General features: G+C 41.2%; 1 protein-coding gene across 1 annotated transcript in view; it reads left to right on the top strand.

Annotated features, from left to right (window-relative positions):
• The window catches only part of MAP3K1 (mitogen-activated protein kinase kinase kinase 1), a 97,855-nt gene that overhangs the window by 48,722 nt on the left and 22,330 nt on the right, over positions 1-26,803 (top strand). The window contains 11 exon segments of the mRNA XM_042451993.1: positions 3,446-3,596; positions 4,258-4,464; positions 5,132-5,332; positions 5,791-5,907; positions 13,459-13,567; positions 13,570-13,606; positions 17,764-17,882; positions 19,721-19,802; positions 20,342-20,519; positions 22,520-22,810; positions 24,359-24,480. Coding sequence (XP_042307927.1) covers positions 3,446-3,596; positions 4,258-4,464; positions 5,132-5,332; positions 5,791-5,907; positions 13,459-13,567; positions 13,570-13,606; positions 17,764-17,882; positions 19,721-19,802; positions 20,342-20,519; positions 22,520-22,810; positions 24,359-24,480 — 1,614 coding nt within the window.

Below are 26,803 nucleotides of genomic sequence, written 5' to 3'. Positions count from 1 at the left end.
TGTTTGTTTCAGTGACACGGCTTTCTACTTTTTGCCTGTGCCTTTATTTTGGGACTAAAGTTTAAATATTCAGGCAGCAACTCCCTGAGGTCTATGAACAGAGTGTGATTTTTTTCTCCTTCTGCACCCCTTATAATTTGCTTCCTACATGTCTCACTTGAAATTTCGTCACTCTGTACTTTGTGAATCAGAATGCTCAGTTCTCCATTCTCACTAGACGCTTTTTTCAGAGTTGCAGGATGCTGTCATATTTTGGCCACATCATGATAAAGCATGAATCACTAGAGAAGACGATAATACTAGGAAAAGTAGAAGGCAGCAGAAAGAGAAAAGACATCCATATGCCAGATGGATGGATTCAATCAGAGAGGCCACGTGCCTGACCCTGCAGGGCCTGAGCAAAGCAGTGGAGGACAGGGGGTCTTGGGGTTGGCTCATCCATAGGGTTGCCGTGAGTCATCAAGGGCAATTAACAGCAACAACAATCTAATCACTAGAACTGAAGCAAGTAAGGCCTTTAATTTTAATCGCATATACATTTTTATACATCTTTGATGCACATACGCTTTGAATCTGAATCTTTTGAAGATATAACTCTAAATTTGAAATTGATCTTTAGTTCCATGTAAGTGAAGATACTTTTACAGCTTTTCTTTATCTGAGACAGAATACATTTCAGTCTCTGCTGATTGTTCCAATCTGCATTTAAATAACTCTTCTTTTGTTTTAACTAAAATATTAGTTTTACAGTCACATGGCAGGAAGCTACTTGCTTCTGCTATTTTAGAGAAGAAATGAAGACTGTAAAATCTTTATTACTGTACTAAATCATTAATTCTTCTCCAAAAGTGACAGAAAGGTGTTTTTTTAAATCAACTGAAAAACTAACCCTTGATACTGTAATACACAGATGGCCATGCTTGATTCTTCAGTTGTTTGGTGTCCTTTGTGCAAAAGAGTTACACACCATAATATATTTGGTACTATAGTTAGTCTCATGGAAATGCATCTACAGTTTGTTTTAGATTTGAATGGATGAAAGTTTACGATAGTTTTTAAAAATTGTACGTGCTGCTCATCATAATAGTTCAGTAATATTCCCTTTGTACAGTGAAAATCTGTGCACTTGGTGCTAAAACACGCCCTTGGAAAAAATTGGAGTAATACCTTTGAGGTATGCACAAGAATATTTGTGTCTGTCTGTAAGACTCCATCCATGTGTTTGTGATTTTCTCTGGGTTATTAGCTTTGGGAGTCAATCTGAAGGGAAGCAAATCAGCTAAAAAAAATGGATATTTAATTATTTAGGATTTAAACTCCAAAAGAGTGCCTTCCCAGTATCAATTGGGATGCATTACAATCATTCCGGGAAGCTCTCCTTTTGTGTTCTCGCCTGTGGGACTAGTCCATTGTGGAGTAATTTGAGATGTTTGTTCCTGATGAAGCGTGATTAGCTTCCATCCTGTGAAATGGCAATTAAAATATACAGGTTGAGTAGATACCTTATTTGAAATTCCAAAATCCAGAATACTACAAAACCCAAAACTTTTTTGAGCTGTGTACCTGTACTGCATGTACAAGACTGGAGAGGGATGTGGCTGGAGAGAGACATAAGGATCTGTGAAATGATGGGAGACATAGCTTCCTTCAGAGCACTATGCTTGGATTCTCATCAATTCACAGATCCTCAGTCTCTCTCTAGCCTCATTATGTCTCATTATATATATGCAAATACAGGAATTGAAAATCCAAAATACTGTTCTGGTCCCAAGCATTTCAGATAAGAGATAAGCTAATTGTATGATTTTTTTGCCTAGGCTTTTGGAATGTTGCTTAGGACTTCCCTGTGCCAAGACTGTGCACTGAGAGATGCATACCGGTCAACTTAATACAGTTGTGCTTCCACAGTATTCATATTCAGGAGCCATTTGAGTGACAGCTCTTTTATAGTTCTTGAGCCTTGTTTACACATGATAAACATGAACACATGATGAATGTAGATTCTATGCATGCATTTCCTTACCTTAGTCAGGATAAAGAAGCATTCATTAGGGTCACGAGGCAGGCAAAAAGAGGAGGGACGTTCTTTCCTGTCTTTAAATTTTTTGATCCTTGTATAATATTTAAAATAAAGAGCGTGCTATATCAATGTAAAATTTAAAAACAACACAAACAAATAGTGGGAAAAAGCAAAAGAGATAGGACAGACACAGAACAATGATATCCTGAGCCTAGTGTATAGGCAAAGGGTGATGCATTATTTTGTCTGTTCTGCTAAATAATTTAATACTTTTTACCAGCCACTAAACACTTACTAAAACTTTAAAATCATGTGCCATTCTCTTGGCAGACCTTAAAAAACAATGGAATTTCAGAGTTGTGAAGTAGAAATAATAATGCCAGTTCTGTCCTCTTGCCACTGGGGTAGGTATCTAGGTACATATAAATAAAATTTATATATTAATAGTGAGGTCAGGGTTCAAGGCTGATTTATGGGCATCCCATGTGGAGTACCTATGGGAGTCATTAATCTCAAAGCTACAAAGCATCATTGATGATAATGGATGCTGACAATAATGATTGCTGTTGTGGTTCATTATTGGCATGTATAACTTAGTTTAGCTGATGTAGACTACAGAGAGGGCAACTTCCATCATGATTATGGTAGTATAATAGTAGTACAGATAAACAGTGTGGAATATAAATTGATATTATAATGGGAAAAGAAGTAACTGGCTTTTGGGGGAAAATAATTTGGCTGCATGCAACCATTTAATTATAAATTAAGTATGATGCCCAGGTCTGTTAATGGTTGGCGAGAACTTTCTGTTTTCAGTGTGGGGAGAAAGCTATTGGTTTGATAATGGGTTTAGTTAATGACTTATAAATTAATCTTGGACATGCTTTCTGTAGGTTTGGATTTTAAATTGGATGGGGTGTGATTTTTTTTAAAAGATTCACAGTTCTAGCTTTCTATAAATTGTTATAAATCCATAGCATTCAAAGTCAGTCCTTTACAGCCAGCTTTTTTCCACACATTTCTTTCTAATTTTGCAATCTTAAAAATAACCCTCAAACAAAAGACTTTTTGGAAAATAACACATACCACTGCAGTACTTTCCCACTCTTATTTGAGAAAATGACATTGCATTTATCTTCAAGTGCTGCTCATGTTGAAGGCTAATCAGAAAGTCCCTGTGACTACAGACCTATGACTTACAAATATGTATGTATAGGCTTTGGTACATTAGTAACTCAAGGACCTTATTTTTAAATGTAATTCCCCGCCCCCCAAAAAAACTATTATCTTTTTGTTAAATAGTAGGATAACGTGCTGCTTAACGTGTTGTTGGAGAATATTAAAATATGTTGGTTCAAATGTTATGCATACCACTGTGTTAATTGGCAGTCACATTTACGATTTTTGCTTATTTTTTTATTGTAGGCGTGACATGGAGAATAAAGAAACCCTTAGGGGGTTGCAGAAAATGGAAGATCGCCCAGAAGAGCGCATGATCAGGGAGAAACTCAAAGCAACATGTATGCCTGCCTGGAAGCATGAATGGCTGGAAAGGAGGAGTAGGAGAGGCCCTGTGGTAAGTAACACCCAGGGGAAAATGCTGAAATTAAGCTTTTCCAAAAAAGAGTTGCTCAAAGGACAGATATTGGTTTCTAATATTACATGACCATATACTTAATGTGTGTGGTCTCAGTGCTTTATAATTTCTCTTCCTTTATTTCTGTAAGATGGTGAGTGTGAAGCTTCACATTCTAAATGATGTACAGATTTACCAGAATGGAATTAAAACCCAGTTTAAATTGTATTGTTAAGAATACTACAATACTGCCCTCTATTGGTAGCATTTTAAATTCAGGTTATCTTGGAATAAAGAACCACATTTATATTCATAGCTAAAAGGAAGTAATAAAGGGTCAAATGCTAATGCATTTGATGTTAGACAACAATATTAGACAACAAAAAATTGATATTTAGAGTACTGTGCAATGAGAAAAGCAAAGATATAGTCCTGTCTGCAAGTTTTAGAATAGAGACACAAGACAGAAAGAGAGTCAGGTAGAAATTAGCATGGAAGAGGGGATAACCATATCCTTCCACAAAAATACATTTTGGTAAATATAAGATTCTTTACAGTGGAAATCCAAGACATAATGGCTTACTAAGAACTTACTATCATTTTTTTTCTTTTAAGAAGATCTTTAGGTAACTGTAAATCACTTCATATCTTTCTTGATAAGGTGGTAAAGCCAATACCAATAAAAGGAGATGGCTGTGAAGCAAACAAACCAGCAGCAGAACCTCCTCCTGAAGGACATACAAATGCTACTTCACCTACTCAGAAGGGGAGACGGAGCCCTTCTCCTAGTAGTACCTCTTCATCTTCTTCTAGGACTGTTAAATCTGAATCACCTGGTGTAAGAAGGAAGAGGGTGTCTCCTGTCCCTGTAAGTTAAAAGCTGTTATATAGCTTTTGTTGTATGCTATGATCATGAAAGTTAAAAGTATGTCTTCCACCTCAATAGCTTATCCATGCAATCTGATGAGAGGTCCAACCTTCAAGGCTCAAATCATGGCAAAACATTGAAGGAGCTGTTGCTGTTTTAGCAATCCTGGTGATGACATGTTGTTGTGTGCTTTTTGAAAACCATTTTTTTTCATCAAGTCTTTGACATGCTGGATATTTGAGCAGGAGACTATATTTACATGCTATCTTGTGCTGCTTTTTGTTGTGTTCACTGTTGTTGTTTTTATGTAAGCCGACCTAAGTGGCTTCAAATGTGAAGTGGAAGGTATATAAATGTTGTAGAAATAGAAGTAAAATGACAGAGTGTTTAAATGATGGAGGAGGAGGAGGAACAGGAGCAGTAGTTGTTAATATGTTGTTGAGGAAGTATTCTGATAAAAACGAGCACAGAAAATTCTTTACTGAAAAAGGTGGCAGCACTTCTGTACTGTGGGAATACAGTGCAGAAGTGCTAATTCATGAAGATATGTTTCTTTTCAGTGATTAAGAAAATGAACAATGTAAATAAGCTGTGTGAAGAGGAGGTGGAGAGGAAGTTGGGAAACTGTCAGAATTCTTGGAAATAAATAGAAATAAATTGGTTTAAGTTTCAGAGTGGACGAATAACACCACCACGAAGAGCGCCTTCACCAGATGGCTTCTCACCTTATAGTCCAGAGGAAACAAGTCGGCGAGTCAACAAAGTCATGAGAGCCAGATTGTACCTCTTACAACAGATAGGACCCAATTCTTTCTTGATTGGAGGAGACAGCCCAGATAATAAATATAGGGTATTCATTGGTCCTCAGGTATGCATACAGTGCACCCAGTTTTATTTTTAATTATGAATTGAACTAATTTCAGTGGATTAAATTACTAGATAATCATATTTAAGAATCTAGTCACTAAAGTTTTATTATATGAAATGTTTTATTTCTTGGAAAGTACTGAAATAGTATGGCTTTCTATGATTTGTCTGGCATATTTTATTTAATTCCGATCAGCATGAGTATTGGCATTGGCAATCAGTCAGTTAATTATAAATTGCCCAATTAGCTTCCTGTTGGTTGCATACAAGTATGGGCATTATTTCCTCTTCCCCAAGTCATCATCCATCAATTGAATAGTAGTTATTAGAAATAAATCATTATTAATCACAGAATTTTACTTCTAAAACAGAAACAGAGGCATAACCCTAACCCCATGTTCTTGAGAGGAGTATGCAAAAACAGCCATGAAAAACCTTTAAATATCTTTCTGTTCATAGACCTGCAGCTGTGGACGTGGAACATTTTGCATTCATCTGCTGTTTGTAATGCTTCGAGTGTTTCAACTTGAATCTTCAGATCCAATGCTCTGGCGAAAGACCTTGAAGAACTTTGAGGTAGTGCCATCCTGCCTTTTTTATGTGATAGGCATTCATGGTTGTGAAATTCATTGTTCAAAAGTTCAAATGTGCAGCATTTTAAAGTTTTACTGATTGCAACTTAATGCTTTGATTTTTTTAAAATCTCTTATTATTTTAAACCACTCTTGTTTTTAAACAACTGCATTTTCTTTTTTAAATTCATGTTTCTTTAAAAAAAAGAATCCCTGCTCTGCCATGGACACTGCCTGAACAAGTCACGCACTCTCAGCCTCAGCAGGAGACAAAGGCAAACTTCTCTCTGAATAAATCTTGCAAAGAAAATCCTGTAATAGGGTAACTTTAGTGTTGTCATGAGTTGGAAATAACTTGAAGGCACACTGCAGCAACAATGTTAATACCAAAAAACTGCTACTACAAATCAACAGGAACTAGATTATATAGTGTAATGAATAATTCTCCATCAGTACTCCTTAATGCAAGTAGCAGGAAGTTAGGACATTCTTAGTGGGTTTGATCACTAATAATGGGTAAAGATTGGGAAAAGAAAACAGGGTGTTGTGTGCCTTCCAAAAGTTCCTCCCTTATTACCTTAACTACTATAGCAGTGAAGGTTAATTGTGGTGAGAGATAATCATATGCCTCAATTCTTAAACTGTTTAGTCTTAGACATAACAGTATATATAGTGGTATATGTCTTTAACATGACAAGGAGTGGGGCAGGAAGTGACCTCATAATCTCTTAATTAAAACATGGTTCTAAATCCAGTTGTTACTCCCAAATAAAATAGACCCATTAAATAAGTTGGGTTTACTTAGGTGTTAATTCACAATTCAACAATTGATTCAGTGGGTCTAATCTAATTGTGACTAATACACAGGAGTCCACTTACAGTTTTTTTGTTACCCATGCACTACTTTAAGGGTGGACACATGAAAATAATGTGTCAGGAACACAGTTTAGGAAAACATCACATTAGCATACTTGTGTTATTCTTTCTCCTGCTTTCTCTCTCTCTCAGCAGTATAGATAAGTGGAGAAACATCATTGGTTAATGTGAGATTGTATGTGTTTTGCCACAAAGTTGTTTTCCATAATGATCTGGCCAGAACTCAAAATGAATGTCCACATGTTAGATCTAGTCTTCATGGCCAATGGTTGGGGTTTCTCAGACTTATAAGTGAACACTTGGAGGGCTGCAGGTACCCACTGTGCTTAAAGTGAAGTGCTTTTACCCTTTGATTGTGAAGTGTATGAATAAAAAGTAACCTTTAAAATTTCTTCTTCGTGGTCTCTGCGAATCATACAAATGGGTTTCACTGCGCCTGCGCAGTGCTGCTCGGAACCTACTGGAATCACTGGGCAGAGTTTACTCTGCAACATATTGAAACTTTTTGGCGGTAACTCCGCCCACCCTAATAAGGCCCCTGCCTTCCCGCTCTTTTCCCCAGTTCCTTTTTTCCGCCGCGCTAGCGCTTCAGGGAACTTTCGCTTGCTTGTTGGAATCACTTTCGTTTTTTGACCTGGACGTACTCTTGACCATTCTTTGTCTCCCGCCCCTGGTAACTTCGGGACTGTTGACCTCGTTTACGGATTCCTCTGGCTTGACGACTTTGAAGATGCCTGCACCTTCAAGAAGTGCGACATTTGTGGAGGCAAGGTGCCCGTCCAGGACCCGCACTCCTCCTGCCTGCTGTGACTCGGCAAGAAACCATGAATCCAAGGCCTGCCTGCTCTGCAGACCCCTCTCGTCTCAGGCCCGGAAAAACCGTGAGTCCGGGCTCACTTCGGCGATGCCCTTGGCAAGGTGCAAGAGGGAAGTTCGCGTCGTCCTCGTCCCGCCTTCCACGCCCCCCGCGTCACTTCGCGGGCCAGTTGTGTCCAGCGTGACATCCGGGAGGGCCACCGTTCCAGCGTGGTGTGTGTCCCGGCCGGGACAAACCCTTCCACCACCTCCGATGTGGCCCGGGGCTCGAAACCGCCCAGCGCCACCGCCGAACCCTCCAAGCGCCCCCACAAGTCTTCGGGGACTGAGGGTACCGAGCCGGCCTCCAAAACCGACGAGGAGATCGGAGGGCTCGCATTCTAGGAAGGCTACCGAGCCGGAGGCCCATCTCGCCTCGCCTTCGTCGTCCAAGGCATCCAAGCATCTCGCCACGATCCGAAGCCTAAAGAGCTGGCTGTGCCTTCGGAAGGGCAAGGTCTCCAAGACCTCCCTCGTCGGCAGAGGCTGCTGTCCTCCTAACTTCCCGGACAATCCTTTCTTCCCGGCAGAGGAGGTTCCCAGGCCTGGGGAAGAAGAGCCACCACGACAATTCGGGTCGTGATCCTGCCCCGAAGAAGTCCAAGTCTTCCAAAGATCGTCCCACCACCGACCCCGAAACTAAGGACAAGAAGCGTTCCCCTTCCAAACAGGCCCGCGTCAACTTCGACAGCGCCTCGCGATCCGGAGCCTACGCCGGGGGGTCGACGGACTCCGGGTACCGGATACAACCACCGCCTCAGCCCACCATGGACTTTGTCCACGGGACGAAGACACCGTTTCTTCCTCTTCGCCGAACACCGGTCGCCTCCCCACCTGGGACCGACAACGACGACGACCAGCCCCGCAGGCAGGGGAACCGGACCTGTTCTTCGACACGCAATCTGGCCGGTTATTATTTGTCGATCCGGAGGACAGAGCGATGAAAGTTCACCAGGCTGAACCCCCATCCTGCAGACCACGGCACCTCGTCCAGATCGGTCCCGACCGATCTGTCCACAAGAGATCTCCATCTCCACCTCGCAGGCGCTCACGATCCTCGACGGACCTCATCCCAACCCGACCAGAATCCCAAGTCAGTGTGACGACCCCCTCTCCTCTGACTTGGACTCCGACGAGGAACCTTGCTACCGTCTGAAGCACCTTCCGAGGGGATGTCCTCGTCGGGTCGCTCACCTCAGAGGATGAAATAATCCTGAGCCGTCTTCCCCTTCAGACACGTCTGGTCCTTCACCGAACACATCGTTAAGATGACGAGGGCTCTCGACATTGAGCTCGCCTCCCCGGAAGACGACCGCTGAGGACCCGTTAGAGCGTCGGTACACGGACGAGTGCTACCCCACTTGTCGCCTCTCCTTCCGTCGCTCCAGACCATCGTCAAAGGTCCTGGAACTCCCCGGCCACCCTGTCGCCCTCCCGCAAAGTAGAGTCGCTCTACAGAGTCCCCCGGCAAGCTGTCCTTGGTTGGCCGACACACCCCAGGCCGAACTCTGCATTTGAGGGAGCCCAAAAACAGCTCGTCCCGAACAGGCGACCTCACCCTGTCGACCGGAGCCAAAAATGGGACGGACTAGCCAAAGGCCTACTCGGCAGCGGCCCTTGGGTCAAGGCCCAATTACACTCCTGCATGGGGGCCTACATCCAGACCCTCATGGAACGGATCCTCCCCCTCATCCCGGACGTCCCGGATGATATCCAGAGCAACTGTGGAGATCAGAATATGAGACCCATTCCATCGGAGTTGGCTCATCACCACTTCCAGGAATATGGCAACTGCTCAGGAGGGCCATGTCCGCATCCATGGCACTTAGACGCCACGCCTGGTTGAGGGCCTCGGACCTCAACCCCACGTCAGGGCGGCCCGAGGAATGCCGCTCGACGGGACCGGGCTCTCCAGCCAAGACCGACGACCGCCTGAACAGGAAGTTCAGGATGAAGGCGGGGGCGAAGAAGCAGGGCATGTCTTCGGCACCGGCTTCTCCGTTCCGGAAACCAGCGACCTGGCAGCCGCAAGGTCAAGTCACAGGGGACCTTCTCCGGGATCGGCAGTCCCAACAACAGGCTCCCAGAGGCACCGCTTCCCCCACAGTCTTCCTCCTCCCTGGCTGTCGCAACTTCCCGCTCGGTACACGCAATCCCGCCAGCAACACCGACCAGGGAAGAAGAAAACCGAAGGGACGCAGCGGCTTCGTCTCTCCTTCGCCCCTCTTCTTCTTGGACATTTTGAGGCCCTTGTTAACACCTGGGCCTCTATAACATCGGGACTCGGGGGTTCTCAACATCGTCGTGGGGTTAGCCCTCGAGTTCCAAGAGCTCCCGCCAACTGGAGCCTTCATGTCCACTCCCCCACTCGGACACCCTTCTCGACGAAGTGCGCGCCTTGCTTGGTAAAGGGGCAATCTCCCTTGCCGCCCGATCAATGTCCTCGGCTTTTTCTCCAGGTACTTAATGTACCGAAACGGATGGGGGCATCAGGCCCATCCTAGACTTGAGACAATTGAACTTGTTTCTTGACTACTGCCGTTTTCAAATGTAACCTTGGCTTCCATTCTGCCCTGCTTCACCAGGCCTGTGGTTTGCGACCGTCGATCTGAAGGACGCCACTTCACATCGGTATCCGAGAGTCCCACGGGATTCCTCGCCTTCGCTGTCGGCTCCACCTCGACCACTACAACGTTCTTCCCTTCGGCTTGGCCACGGCTCCACGAGTCTTCACAAAGTGCATGGCACCGGTGGTGGCATACATCATCAGAAGGCTTCATGTCTTTCCCTACCTGGACGACTGGCTTTGCAGCTGAATCCCAAGGCGACTGCAGGAGGCAGTCTCCTTCGCCTTGCGCCTCTTGGATCCCTCGGGCTGGTCCAACAGGGAAAAGTCCCATTCACACCGACCAGCAGGTCAAGTTCATCTCGGCCCATCCTCGACTCCGAAAGTTGCTCAGTCTTCCTCCTCCGGAACGGTTTCAGGCCCTGACAACGTCCCTCAGCCGTGCATCTCCCACAGAAGGTGAAGCCAGAGAGTCCAAGTTGCCCTAGGCCACATGGCACGACAACATTCGTCACCCATTGGGCAAGACTTCGTCTTCGCTCTTCAATCCTGGTTCTTCGGTCTTCTCCCAGTAGAGGACCCTCCGTCCAAGTGCTCACAGTACCGAGACCGTAGCCGCTCCCTAGATGGGTTGGACCGCCGCAACGTCTGCACCGGGATGCCCTTTCACAGCCCCAGCCGCAACTGACCTCTAGACCGATGCATCCCTGAGTAGGGGGCACTCACCTGCTCGACTGGTCGTCAAGGACAGTGGTCCGCACAAGACAAGCTTCTCCACATCAACGCTTTGGAGATGCTCGCAGTGCAAAAGCCTAAGGCGTTCGAGTTCGTCACAGGAAGGGTGGCCCCTGAGAGAGGACAACACCACCGGATGTATTACATCAACAAGCAAGGTGGTACCAAGATCCAGGACCCTGCTCGACCTCACGCTCAAATCGGGACTGGTGCATCCAGAGGCGCGTCTCCTCCAGGCGATCACCTTCCCGGGGAGGAAAACGACCTGGCAGATCGCCTCAGCAATCTCCACGGTGTGCCACGAGTGGGGCTCCATCCCGAGACGTCAGCGACCTTTCGATCGGTGGGAAACCCCCGGATCAACCTTCGCGACCAGATGGAACAGCCACTGTCCCCAGTTCTGCTCCAGGAAGCGATGGATGGATCCCTCGGAAGACGCATTCGCCTTCCTCTGGACAGGAGAGCTCCTCTACGCTTTCCCTCCGTTCCTCATCATCAGGGTGGTGTCCAAGATGACCACGGACCATCGCATGCGATCCTGATCACCCCGTGGTGGCCGAGACAGCCGTGGTTCGCATCCTTCTCCACCTCTCCAGAAATGCGTCCCCGCCTCGACCCTCGTCCGGACCTGCTGTCGATCCAGGACGGACGGATTCCACCCGGACATCGAGAGCCTGCCGCTGGTAGCCTGGAGGATACAGCCCTGACGCTTTGCCAGAGTCGGGGAGGACGGTGATCCTGGCTGCAAGAAAACCTTCCACCCACGGTCCTATGCCCTGAATGGAGGAGATTTTGCCTCTTCTGACCCAAAAGGACTTGTCTCCTCGCAGGTTCCACTCCAGTGGTGCTGAGTTTTTGATGGCACTTTTGGATAAGGGGCTGTCCCTCACATCCATCAAATGCACTTGTCTGCCATTTGTGCCAAATACATTCGGGGGAGGGGTTCTTTCTTCAAGGACCCCTTGGTGAAGGGTTCCTGAAGGTTTGTGCCAACCTGTATCCTCCTGTGTCGGTACCAACGCCGGGCTTGAGCTTGAGACAGTACGTCCGCCCCTCCAATCCAAGCCCTTCGAACCATGGCCACAGCGGACTTGAGACTAGTGACTTGGAAAACCGCTTTTCTTGTGCCATCACCTCTGCCCGCCGTGCGGGCGAACTCGTGCCTTACGGAGGGACCACCATTCTTGAGGTTCCACAAGGACAAGGTGGTCCTCCGGACAGACATTACTTTCTTACCGAAGGTATGTCTGCCTTCCACAGTGCCAAGACATTGTGTTGCCTACTCTCACATCCAACCCGACGTCGGATGCGGAGCGACGCCTACACTCTCTTGATGTCAGGAGAGCACTGGCGTTTTTATTTGGACAGAACTGCTGCCTCCAGTCGGTCCGAAGACTTTTCCAATGCTACTCGGAACTGAAGAAAGGGTTGCCCGTGTCTGCGCAGAGGTTTTCCAATGGGTGGCTGTACCATCCACCTCTGCTATGAACGTTGGGCAAACCTCTCCGGGCAGGGTTCGGTCTCATTCCACAAGGTCAATGGCAGCATCCCTCGCATTCCTGTCGGGGATTCCCTTGGAGGATGCTGCAAGGCTGCTGTCTGGTCCCAACCTCTAACTTTTATAAACATTACAGGTTGGACACCAGGCCATCCGAGACGCAGCTTTCGAGGGCTGTGTTGGTTCGGGGTTGCATTGATTGCACTACTGATGTTTTGGTTTTTGTGTTCATGTACAGAATGACACTGTTTTTACATTCTGGTTGAATGTTGGTGCACAAGTTATGGGACCGGTCTTGCATGACCTCTGCTCCCTCCTCAGCTACAATGTTTGCTATGTTGACTTTTCATGAATAAAAAAGACTGACCCTTTTTTTATGGTTCAAGGTGTTATTATTGTAAAAATATACCTTTGTTTCACCATAGTTTTGGTTTCAACACTCCCTCCGCCGCATACTTAGCTTGTCAGTCTAAACCCATTTGTTTGATTCGCAGAGACCACGAAGAAGAAGGACAGGTTGCTTACTGTAACAGTATTTCTTCGAGTGGGTCATCTGCGAATACATACAAATCCACCCGTCCTCCCCTCAGTGTCCTGCTCTCATGGCTCTTCCATCGCTGCTGACGGAAAAATTGCGGAAATGGGAAAAGAGCGGGAAGGCAGGGCCTTATAAGGGTGGCGAGTTACCGCCAAAAAAGTTTCAATATGTTGCAGAGGTAAACTCTGCCCATGATTCCAGTAGTTCCGAGCAGCATGCGCAGGCCGCAGTGAAACCCATTTGTATGATTCGCAGATGACCACTCGAAGAAATACCGTTACAGGAAGCACCTGTCCTTATCCATCCTTTACAGTTACTCATGGTTACAAATCTTTTGTACTGTTTTTTATTATATAAATAAATAAATACTGATATTATTTTGTATAATTAACTTATATATGCTGGTTGCAATTAAATTTTCATTTCAATAATCAACTTTGAAGAATGCATAGCATAATAGCTACTGTAATATTTCCTTCAATGTTAGGTTGAGAGTTTGTTCCAGAAATATCCCAGTAGACGTAGCTCAAGAATCAAAGCCCCATCTCGTAACACCATCCAGAAGTTTGTTTCACGCATGTCGAATTCTCATACATTGTCTCATCTAGTACTTCTACATCTAGTTCAGAAAACAGGTTAGTAATTCTTGTAAAGAAAATAAATACAATCATCTCTTTTGATATTGCAGATTTGATCATTCACGGATTTGATTAATATTTTCTCTAGGAAATCTAGGTCCTCCAGCGCAACTCTATGGTCAACTTTAACTAAAAGTTAAAGAGAGAATGCTCTACTAGGCCTTTGTAGCTCCTCCAGGGCAGTTTCTGTGGTCAGTGTCTGTCGGACATCAACCACAGAGTTGCACGGAGGACCACAGAGATACCTAGAGAGATGTCCTCTCAGTAAAAACATGGTGTTTTTTTGTTATTTGCGGTTTTTCCATATTCACGGGGGTCTTGTTCCCCTAACCCTAACGAATATGGAGGGACAACTGTAGTAATTATCTAAATCCCCACCCCTTTAAAGATAAGATTTGGTTTCATTTCTCTGTTTATGCAAGTTTCAGAGAAGTTGACGTTACAGTTATCTGACCTAAATTACAACGTTTTGTGGTTGTTTTACTTGATTACATTAAGTAAAATTTTTGTTTATTCATTCTGGATAGATCATGGTCAAAGCAACATATCTCTAGTTTTATTGTCTGCCTGTCTTTCCGAAACACCAAATATACATACATTAGGGGTCTATGAATTCAAGAAACACTCTTGAAATCTAGTTGATCTTATGTGAAGGGAATGATAAGATTTTAAGTATATTATTTTAAACTATTTCCAATACTGTATGTAATATAAATAATGAACTATGTGAAGAAGTGTCTACGTGTGAGCTGCATCTGACTATAGGGGAATTTTCATGGCCAAGCAGCATAACCAAATTTTAGACAAGGTATAGCCTAGGACAGTCATGGATAGGCAAAGTGCAACTCATGTTCACATGTGGCCCAAAGTGCATTTTTGCAGCCTCTCCCAGAATTCTCATATTGTGCATGGGGGGGGGGTATTTACCCACAGATGGCTGTTAATCACTTGTCATGCTTTCAGGCATTTTGGAGTGGATTCCCTTCCTTTGATTTCCACTCCTTGGGTGGACTCATAAGTAAAAATTTTAAAATGTTTTAAAGTTGAAAGATAAACACTTGGACACTCCTCACTGTAGCCCAGTTTAAACCCCACCCCTGCTATGCTTCCTTCTCCATTTCTGTGGGGAAGGAATGGAAAGTGAGAATGTGGACAAATAAAGCAGAAATGCCTTTCCATTCAGCTAGGCATCTTTGGATTACAGTCAATTCCACTCTTATCTATTTTGGTTCACGTATGCACGACAGAAATAATATATGTGAAATAGCCTCAGTGCATGTATGGATTCCTGAGAAGCTATACTCTTAGATGGCATTCTTTTCATTTGCTACCTAATGATTGTGAGGCTGTATTTTTTCTATGCGGAAATACAATTCTGGCACTAGTGCAGTTTCTAGAGATGCTGAGAATGTAGAACTGGCTTTGCCTAATTATTGCTACTTGCAAAGGGAAGAGACAGTGCTTCCTGTAAGTGCTCTTGAAGACAACTGACTTTCTTTCATTTCTTTGGATGGTGAAGTGCTCCTGCCTTAATGGTTTTACTCTTTATTTGAACACCACTTAGTAGATTTTTATGGCAACAGCCTGCTATAGAGAGATAATAATACATAATAAATAATAATAATAATAATAATAAATAATAATAATAAGTAATGAATAAAAAATCTGAGGAAAATTTTCAGTTGTGTGTTGGGACCACAGGATATGGCAGCTGCTATTTTCCACTCATCTTCATGTACATAAAACTTAAAAGAGTACCATAAGCAAAAGACAGGTCCCTAGTTCCAAGACATTTAAGGTGAAATTTAATACCACTTGAACAGACTTCAATTCCCCAGTTAGGTATTTCCACCATCTCCTTCTCCCATGCCCCCTCAAATTCTTCTCCATCACTCCATAGGGTGGGTGGGTGGCTGGCTGGGCTGCTGGAGACGAGAATAATAGTATCATTTTGATATCTTCACTTTATATGATGGCTGAATTTAAAGTGTTATATGAAGTCAAACTCCCTCTGAAGAAACTTGCCAAGAAAAACCCTATATAGGTTCACCTTAGGGAACCAGTAAAATGATTTGGAAGCACACAACAACAACAGATATTACATAAATACCTCCTGAACAGTGATTTGGAGAACAAAGATTTGTAGCAATATTTGTTCATTTGTTTATTGTTTAGCGCTATCACTTACATAGAGCTTGCAAGAAAAAGAAACAAGAATAACAGTTTTCCTGCCCTTGGCTACAGTCCTAAAGGCACAACAAACAAGGAAAGGAACGGCAGTGAGGAGGGGATTAAGTCCAGCCAGAAACTGCTTCTTCTTCTCTCCCTCTGAGGCCAACGTAATGGCATTTGGGATGGAAAGAGGGCCTTTCATGTAATCTGTGCCCCACATGATGGCATGTGTTTGCCTCTTCTTCTCATATCACACTTCTTAATTTTGTTATCATTCTACTTAATGTCCAGCTTTGGAGTATTTTTAATTGTGACCTGTAGATACAGAGATTTAGTATACATCAGATGAAATTCAGTTGTGTATTATAGAAAAGAAGAAACACTAAACAGATGTATAGCTCTGTTAATCTTTTTGCTCATTTAAAATACTGAATTTGATCAACTGGGTAGTAGGATCTTATTCGTATTAATGGGATCTGACCATTGGTGGGCTTCCGTGTCTTATTATAATTAAATGTGAGTTCTCTGACGTCTTCATTTGCAAGACTAAGAAAAACAGAATCCAGTGCCTAAATGGCAAATCAGCCATTGACTGATATTAATGTGGTAACAGTTCATAACATTAGCGTGGGATAACTTCTTCCCATGCCAGTCCTTATAAGTTTTAGAAAGGAAGAACAATAATTTGCCTTGCTAATGTGCTATTCCATCTAGATATAATAGAACACTGTGAGGAGAAACAAAGAGGAATACCACTTAGACACTATGCAGTAACATACACATTTATGGTTAATATATGCATTTTGATTGAAAACAAAACAAAAAACAACCCAGAGCTTTAATCTCTACTACTCCTTCACGGTTTCTTGCAGTTAAAAACTTCTCTCCTTATGAGGCTTGCTTCATACTATTACATGCAATCCCGTAGTGGGATTTATTCCCATAGCCAATACACTGTAGCAGTACACTGATATCCTACACTATCATACACTGAAAATTATGAATGTGGAACTGAGTGTCATATTAGATTCTGTTGTGGAAGAAAATGCATCAGTGATTTTTCTAAGATTGTTTGAAAGCAAACAGAAATGTATCTGTTTGGATATATGAAAATACTCAAATTCTTCTGCACAGAGCTAGTTCAGTGTTATAGCTTTTCTATATCACTGCTGTAACACATAACTGCAGCTTCGGTGTTCCACACCAGTACTGCACTAGTACTAAAGTCTACTGGTATGGATGGATCATCTGATGGACCCCATAGTCCCAATGCTGAGCATTATAGTGTTATGTTCAAAGATGGAGGCTGTTTCTAGCTGAAATCTATGGAAAATAAAATACATTAATAATAATAATATAATATATATAATAATGTGTTTATTTATATACCGCTATTCCAACGATCATAGCGGTGAACAGCAAGTAAGCTAATAGCAAGTAAGCTAATTTGCCCCCAACAGTCTGGGTACTCATTTTAGCGACCTCAGAAGGATGCAAGCCTGAGTCGAGCTTGGGCCCTTTGCTGGTCTTGAACTCGCACCTGTGGTTTCGAATGAATGGCTGCAGTACAGGCATTTAACCACTGCACCACCAGGGCTCCCTGAATAAGAACTGTTCAGTAAATTACCAGGTAGTGTTCTGTTATTCATGACGTGATAAAATGTACTGATTAAATATATTGGAGGGCAATGTTTTGGCTTGGTAAAGAGATAAAAATGTAAAGGAATCCTGGTGGTGCAGTGTTTAAATGCAGAACTGCAGCCACAAGGTTGTGCAGTTCGACCCCAGGCAGGGCTCCAAGATCCACTCAGCCTTCCATCCTTTCTTAGGTTGGTAAAATGAGTACCCAGCTTGTGGGGAAATTGCTTACAGATAGTAAACTGCTTAGGCGTGCTAGTTCACTGATAAGTGGTATAGAAATGTACTTGCTATTGCTATAATTAATTAAGAAATATTACTTTTAAAATATTTTTTTCTGATAGTATCAAGGATGAGGAAGAACAGATGTGTCCCATTTGTTTGCTGGGCATGTTGGATGAAGAGAGCTCTGTGTGTGAAGATGGCTGCAGAAATAAACTTCACCACCACTGCATGTCAATATGTACGTCTGAGATTATACTAAATATCTGTTGCAGTTGCAAAATAGGAATAATGCCCTCTGACCAAAATAATAAGCCATAAGTCTAAAGGAAATAGTTGCAAAGCTAATATTTCTAAAATGTACCTTTAATTGAACAGTTTGACAAGTCCATAGATAATATTACGATTCAGGTAATTTTATGATACCTGCCCAGAAATCTTGGTGTTGTATAATATATACCAACTGGTGCCCTCGGGACACGAACCACTACTCGGGTTACCGCCCAACAACCTTTCCGGACTCACAAAACCCGTTGGAATGCAAACAACTGTTTCGAGTTACCGAAACCCTCTATTTTTCGGTTACAGAAATTCCACGTTCGGCGCGAAAATTCAAATGCTGCCAAAGTGCCAGCGATAATAGGCTTTGCCAGTGGCCTAACGGACAAGCACTTTCTCAGGGTTACCGAAATTTTCAGGGTACGCAAAGGAATGGCGGAACGAATTAATTTCTAACCCGAGGCCCATTTAATTGTGTAGTATGAAAGCCTTTTTTGATATTTCCCTGACCATGGAAATATAAAGTATATATATCCTGGTCATGAAAATATATTGTACCGTATATACTCAACTATAAGTCGACCTCATGTATAAATCAAGGGCAGGTTTGGGGGCCAAAATTATGAATTTTGTTATGACCCATGGATAAGTCGAGGGTAAAACTTAGTGGCATGCAACAAAGGATGTAAAGGATGATGCAGAGGGAAATGATGCCAAAGAACTTCCAGCAGACATTAACTGTTTGTGCTAATCCTAAAGACTGGATAGATGAGAGAGTAGAGAGGACCCACACTTCTTTTTGGTGCTCCCAGGATGGACTAAGCTCTCGCCTTTTACCACTCACTTTAGAAAAAGGGGATGGTTTTTTATAAGAGTTAAAGTATAGTACTTACATCAACCTGTGGATAAGTCAACCCAGTGTTTTTTTTTGGGGGGGGGGTCAATTTTTGACACAAATTTCTAGACTTATACATTAGTATATACAGTATTATTTAAGTCAACAGATGACAGAGCTGGTATACTATGCATGAAGCGTGCAATACAATCCATCTTTTATAGAAGACAATGACAGTGCTAGTGCTTCAAGTTACATCAAAATAAAATGTATAATTTTCTGTATGTGTTCCTAATTTACCATGATCTTATAAGTTAAATAAGATCACAGTGGCTCAGCAGTTAAGACGCCAACTCTGTGACGATTGCAAGATCAGCAGGTCGGCAGTTTGTGGCCCAAGTGCAGTGTGACAGTGTGAACTTCTGTCACTAGTCCTGGCTTCTGCCAACCTAGCAGTTCAAAAGCATTAAAAGTGCAAGTAGATAAATACAGCGCGCCCTTGGCTTATGCGGGGAATCTGTCCCTGACCCCCCCCCCCCCCCCGGTCGTAAGCTGAATTCCATGCATGCTCAAGCCCCATTCGCATGAATGGGACTCGTGCATGCGGTGGCGCACGCACACCACCCCATGTGTTCCCGCACGGCTTTCCGCATATAGTCAAAGCCGCATATAGTGCACCCGCGTCATCACTTCAGTGAGAATGTAACAGAGCGTTCTGTGCAGTCATGCTGGCCACATGATCACAAAGCTGTTTTTGACAATGCTGGCTCTTTGGCTTAGTAATGGAGATGAGCACCACTCCTACAGTCAGACATGACTTAGCAACCTTGTCAAAGGGGAAACCTTTGCCTTTACCTTTTTATAAATTCATACTTTCCCCAGAATTGGACTGTTTTATCTTTGCAGCAATTTCTGATTGTGATTAACTTCCCTATCTTGTTATTATTGCATTGCTGGAATTTTAGGGGCAGAGGAATGTAGAAGAAACAGGGAACCTCTTATTTGTCCCCTTTGTAGATCTAAGTGGAGATCTCATGATTTCTATAGGTAAGAATTTGTTTCATTTCATTTTACTGATACTGTATTTCCATTTGTGGACACACAGTTGAATGTCTTCTTTTTTGTTGCACTTTCCAGTGACTGCTTGTGTACTGGGGACAATGAATAAGTCTGTTTCTGTCCATTTAGCATATTTTCATTCATAGAACATTCCATCCTGTATCCACATCAATTTACTATTTTGGCCTGAATTCTATTGGTAGTAACAAAAAAAGATTAGAGTCATTGAATTAATTTTTGAATGATTAAATCACATTGATACAATGTACTGCTCTGGTTGAGTTAATTAAAAGGCACAAAAACATTATTTTCAGTGCATTTTTGCAAGAATATTATCTTATCCTAAAAACTGTATTGTGGAATTCACTGAAGTCCAAAAACTGAGTGATAACTGTTCCAAAGAGTGTATCGGTCTGAAATATTTGAATTGAGTTCAGTTGCTTTAAAATATAGACCAAACAATACCTTGGGACATCCCTAATGTATGTTATATTCATGACAAATTTTGTTCCTATATTTGATTACAGTCACGAGTTGCCAAGCCCAGTTGATTCTCCTTCTGTTCTTCGTGCGGTCCAGCAGCAAACACAGCAGCCTACACCTGGCTCACCAAGAAGGAGTCAAGATAGTAATTTTAACCTCACTCATTATGGAGTTCAACAAATCCCATCAGCCTATAAAGATTTAGCTGAGCCATGGATTCAGGTATAATAATAATATAGTTTATTTATATTTCCCTGCCTCAATCCATCTGGGAGATTCACTAAAATACACAGAAAACACATGCCAAAGTGTCCCTAGCAACAACAGACATAGACTTGGACTGCTACTAGTTAACTTGTATGATATCACCTTACCAATAAATAAGGGCATTTGTGTCTATTTTTATTTTGTGCCCACAAGATAAATGGTTTTGTTGACTGCCATTATTAGGATGCCCTTAAATTCTATCTGAGATATGGGCAGCATATATCTCTCCTTGAAGCAGTCAGTACAGTTAAGATCTTGTTAAGAATCCTCTGCTGAGGTCCTGATCTGGGTGCCTCTACCTTTGGAAATCAGAATGGCTGTGACAAAGTGGCTTTCCTCCCCCTAGCTAGTGACAGTCAGACTTTGGTAATATCCTTTGCAGCCACATTTCTCAGATTCCTATATTGCTTGTCCAAACATTTCATCTTTATGTGTCCAAACATTTTGCAGTATTTGAGCTGTTTTCTTATTTGCCTCTGTATTCTGGTTACAAATTGTGTTAAACTGTGTCATACTACCTTGAAAGTTATTATGTTGTAAAAGGATGTTTTTATATTTTCATTAAATTGTAGCAGTTCCAAATCATGATCAGTTACAGTTGAACTAGCATCATATATTTCTGTTTGTCAATACTGGACCTTCTGTTCAATTTTGGCAACCTACAGCCTGTCATATGTTGTGTTACCCTCCCCCCCAAAAAAAAATGTTTTGAGTTTTAGTATGTCTGCTCTTGGAATTTTATAGTTATCTTAATTTGTTGTGCTATGCTTCTTTACATTTTTATTTTTTTAAAAGAAGAGAACAGGTAAGTTCCTTATGTTTTGTCAGAATTGGATGAAATATGCACAGATAATTTTCTCCTTCATGGAGATCAAGCCTGCCAGGATTCAGTTACTAGGAGTTTTATGCAACAATAACTTTTACAGCTTGAGAAGGTTCAAAAGAGGGGGATGCTTATCTTCTAGGGCTTTTGTAATCAGTTGTTATGAAAATTACACATAGCACACAGCATAGTTTCAAAGATGCTGCAAGATCACTTTGCATACTGATATTCCAGACCAACTTGGCTATGCTTCTGAATACAGGCTCCCCTACTTAAGAAACAGTATGCAAAGCAATTTTGTAGCACCTTTGAGACTAACTGAAAGAAAGAAGCTGGTAGCATGAGCTTTTGTAGACTTGTGCCAGCTTCTTTCTTTCAGTTAATTTCAAATGTGCTACAATATCCCTTTGCATACTGATTTTTCCGACTAACATGGCTATGTCTTTGAATTCTTCTTAAGAGACAGGCAGCATTTCACAGAACAGATGATAGATCTGGAAAATACAATAGTACAATCAGGGGGACTTGAACCAATCAGCATTTTTTAAACAAGCATTTGGTGCTACGCTCTTCCAAGTCTCAAAGTCTCAACCAACTCATATATATTCCTTTTCCTTTAAGAGACACTGCTGAATTCTGAATAAGTATACTGAATAGTATACTGAAAATCCTGTATTATTTCATCAACCCTTATCCAATGCATTATGATCTGAGATTCCTGGTAAAACCATTCAATGTGATTAGAAACTGGTGCTGCCAGTCACAACACTCCTAACCCAGTTGTTTTCCTTACATGAAGAGATGGTGGGAATATTTATCCATTTATGAAGACACAGTCCATGTTCTCATCTAATCAAAATTGCTAGAAAATTTTCAAAAGCAATTGTTTTAGATTAATCTTGGTTCAATTTGAACATCTCATAAATTTATCCGCACCCTGGCCATTTGGTTCTAGACTTATTTGGAGTCTAAAACACACTCTAAACATTTAAAAATAACCTTTTAATCAATTCAAGAATGCAGTGCTCTCTTTTCTAAGTTGTACTACCTCATAGTTCAAATGTGGCATTGTATATTTAATTTCAGGTGTATACTTATAATCAGCTTAAATGTTGTAATATCTGCCTTTTAGGTATTTGGAATGGAATTAGTTGGCTGCTTGTTTTCAAGAAACTGGAATATACGTGAGATGGCCCTCAGACGTCTCTCCCATGATGTTAGTGGTGCTCTGTTACTGGCTAATGGTGAAAGCACTGGAAATTCTGGAAGCAATAGTGGAAATACCACAAGTGCTGGAACTCTAGGAGCAGCTAGTGGGTCATCACAGACCATTATCTCAGGAGAAGTTGTTGTGGAGTCCTGCTGCAGTGTACTTTCCATGGTTTGTGCTGATCCTGTCTACAAAGTGTATGTTGCTGCTTTAGTAAGTAGCTTACTATTTTCTAATGCTGAGTTTCTTAAAGCACCTTTATAGTTTATAGAAGGAAGATACTATTTAAGCAGTCACAAGAGATCTTGAGTAGACTTCCCCAATCTGGCACATACTCCTGATGTGTTGAAACGTGAATCCCATCATTCCCAGGCAGCATGTTCATTTGGCAGTTGGAGTTCAACAGCCTGGAAAGCAACCAGATGAAGAAATCTGATCGAGCATTTGTGACTGAAGGCTGTTGTGTGCACCCCAAAGAATATATGGGCAAATTAAATAATAAAATAATAAATAAATAAATAAAACTTTTATTTATATCCCGCTTTTCTTTTACAAGACGATCAAAGCGGCTCACAACATATTAAAATCCACATTTACAAAATTATGTCCCAAATTCCCCCCATTAAAACAGGATTAAACATGTACAATTAAAACATTTATTAAAAACACAATAAAATACAGTGGGGACAGAGTGGTGGGCTAATACATGACGTGAGGGGCAGTCATTCTGTGGCCGGGCACTTCATTCAGGAAAGGCCTGCCAGAAGAGATCTGTCTTGACAGCTTTTTTAAAGCTGTCTAAGCTGGCAATTTGACGGATCTCATCTGGCAGATCCACCATAATTTCCCCCATAATTTGAATATAGCTAATCCAAGTTCTTATACCAAGAAACAGAACACAAATAGTATGCATTTGTGATTGTGTTGTTCCCTCTCTGGCGGGAGATAAATTGTGTGAACCTCCGCATGGAAATCTTGGCACCTGCAGGAGTTTTTATGTTCAAACTACAGGTTCAAGATACTCCATCTCATTCTGCCAGTGTATGTGTATATTGCAGCTTAGTTTTGTAAAAATATTAGAGCATAGGTTATCTGCTTCTGATTCCTTTTGGATTATTTCAAGGATTTTATGCTTTGGAGTATTGGTATAACCTGGTCTTCAAATCTAGAAAGTCTCTGAAGATGACTCAGAATCCAATTTTTCTTTTCACCTCTGGTATCATCCTACCATTGGATGTTATTCCAAGGTTGGCGGTAGGGGGAAATTACTTTTAAAAACTGTGTATGTTCCTTCAAGTTGCCTGTCTACGGTGACTCCATAAAATAGACTCTGGGAATAGTTTTATATCTTCTTAATGGAACTTGGTAACCCTGCCTTTAGCAGAGTTTGATTGTTTGTTTTTATAAGTGACCACTTGGTATTTTTCTTTGGAGTATCAACAAAAAGGCCCGTGTTATAAAGGAGAAGCATAGTTTGGTCTTCCCCATTAAGATGTATTGCTTCTTGCTCAGTCAGAGTACTGTTCCGTATGCAAGCTAAGAGATTTATATATAAGAATTTACTTAATCAGATTATTTGCCTTCAAAAATAGCATCTTGTCTATGAAAGTATATTGTACAATGCATTTATTAAACTTGGTTGCCATTAGACTTTAGTTTTGCTGAAATAGACAAACTATTCCTACTATTCTAGAATTTTTGTTTAGTAGATTTTTCTTTTCTTTTCTTTTTTTTAACTCCCCTTCTTCTTCTTTTTTAAAGAAAACACTAAGAGCCATGCTGGTATATACACCCTGTCATAGCCTAGCAGAGAGGACAAAATTGCAGCAACTTCTAAAGCCAGTTGTGGAGACTATATTGGTGAAATGTGCAGATGCCAATAGGTATAGTATTCAATCTTTTCAAAGTCTTTCTAAACTTATATTTTGTGTGTGTATTAGAGATAATTCATATGAAAGTATGTTGCAGTAGGTTGGAAAAACTTGGTTCATTCACATGCTGATCTGTAGATGGGATTCTGTTTGCCCTAGAAATGTGAAATAGGTAATAAAACAAAATAATCACCAAATAGTCTTTACCAGTACTCATCTAGATAATATGTACTGATGCATTGGAATTTATTTTTAAGAATATTTCTGGTCCAAGAAAGCTGTGTGGATGCTCAGATTTTGCAAATCTTATTTGTTGAGGAAGGTTTTGATAGAATTAGTAGCACTTTCATATGCTTATTATCAGTCATAACGATTGCATAGTAAGTGCACAATATATAACAGCAACTTTTTAAAGAAGATAGTTGTAGTGTCTTCCCTGATCTTCCCAGCTTCTGCCAAAATATTCTTTAGAGTCTTATGATTGCAAAATAACACACCACCTTTCCTCTGCTTCAGCAGCAGACAATCAGTGAAGAAAACACTAAATTCTAGACTGTATAAGGGAACTCATATCTCCAAGCAAAAAATAACAGAGTTTTTGGGAAAAGCTAAACTAAAACCCTTTTCAGAACAACAAAGAAATGCGCTCAATGGTTCGATTACAACAGTGGAAATAATAAAAAATTAAAAAAGACAAAGCACCAGGTCCAGACGGATTCCCTACAGACTATTACTGTATAAGAAATTTGAAGAACAACTACTTATACCACTTAAATTGACAATGAATGCAATCAGAGAAGATCGTTTTCCCGAGACATGGAAACATGTTAACATAATACTGATACCAAAGGAAAACAGAGATTTCACAGACGTAAAGAACTACAGACCTATCTCGTTGTTGAACTGGACTATAAGTTGTTCACTATGATTTTGGCAGAAAGAATGAAAAAAATACTTAAAGAATGGATATATGAAGACCAAGTAGGATTTCTACCGAAGAGACAATTTAGAGATAATATAAGAAACATGTTGAACATAATAGAATACTTTGAAAAACACAACGAGAAAAAACTTGCACTTATTTTTGTAGCTCTGGAAAAGGCATTCGATAATTTTAAGTTGGGATATGTTATTTGGAAAAGCTAGAGGTGGGACCCCTATATTTAAGCTGGATCAAAGCAATATACAGAGATCATAAATACAGAGATCAGACAGTGAAGATAATTGTAAATCAGGGAAAACCAGAAGAAATTAAAATAACCAAAGGAACTCGCCAGGGCTTCCCATTGCCCCCCCCCCTTCTATTCATCCTAGCCCTAGAAACCTTGAATAATAGAATAAGACAAGAAGAAAACATTTAGGAGATAAAAATTTAAAAAATCGAATTTAAGATGAGAATGTTTGCTGATGACATTGTTTACACTTTAGAAAATCCACAGCAGAGTATGAAATTAGTAACAGATATGCTAAAAGAATTTGAGAATGTTTCAGGTCTTAAAGTGAACAGAGAAAAAACAACAATAATAACTAAAAATATGTCAAGGAGAGAAGAACAGAATTTAGAGGAAATAAGTGGATATAAAGTGGAGAAAAAAGTCAAGTACTTAGGTATAATCTTAACAAATAAAAATTCAGATTTGTATCACAACAATTATGAAAAAGTATGGAGAGACATAAAAAAAAGACTTAGAACAGTGGGACAAAATGCAACTCTCACTACTTGGCAAAATATCAGTAATTCAAATGAAGGGGCTTTCAAAATTTCTGTTTCTGTTTAAGACACTGTCAATAATACACAACGTTAAACCTCTAAATATATGGCAAAAAGAAATCATTAATTTTATCTGGAAGAAGAAAAAAGCTAGAATAAAATTAAAAATCCTATGCAATGATAAAAGAAGAGGGGGAATGGGATTACCAAATTTAAAGCTTTATTTTTTTGCTTGTTGTTTAGTTTGGATTTCAGAACTGATTACATTAGAGGATGATAAAAATGTTAAGTTTAGAAGGAGACCAGTTGAGATTTGGGTTGCACAGTTATTTCGTATATTGTAAAGATAAAATCCATAAAGAAAGTAAAAACCACTTAGTGAGAAAGGATTTACTTAATGTATGGGGGAAATATAAAACCAGATTATGTATGAAAATACTGCAATGGTTCTCCCCCCATGAAGCGTTGTTTGGAAGAGAAGGGATTCCAAAAATTAAATGGTTAAGATACTCTGACATATTGAAAATGATACAAGGAGAAATAGTGATGAAATCACAGGAAGAATTGAGAGAATCTGGAGTAGACTGTCATTGGTATCTGTATAGGCAGCTAAGAGAAAGATTT

The sequence above is a fragment of the Sceloporus undulatus genome, chromosome 2, assembly GCF_019175285.1.
Source record: "Sceloporus undulatus isolate JIND9_A2432 ecotype Alabama chromosome 2, SceUnd_v1.1, whole genome shotgun sequence".
Lineage (NCBI taxonomy): Eukaryota > Metazoa > Chordata > Lepidosauria > Squamata > Phrynosomatidae > Sceloporus > Sceloporus undulatus.
Note: the sequence above shows the minus strand (reverse complement) of the source record. Positions and strands in the feature narration are given on the sequence as shown.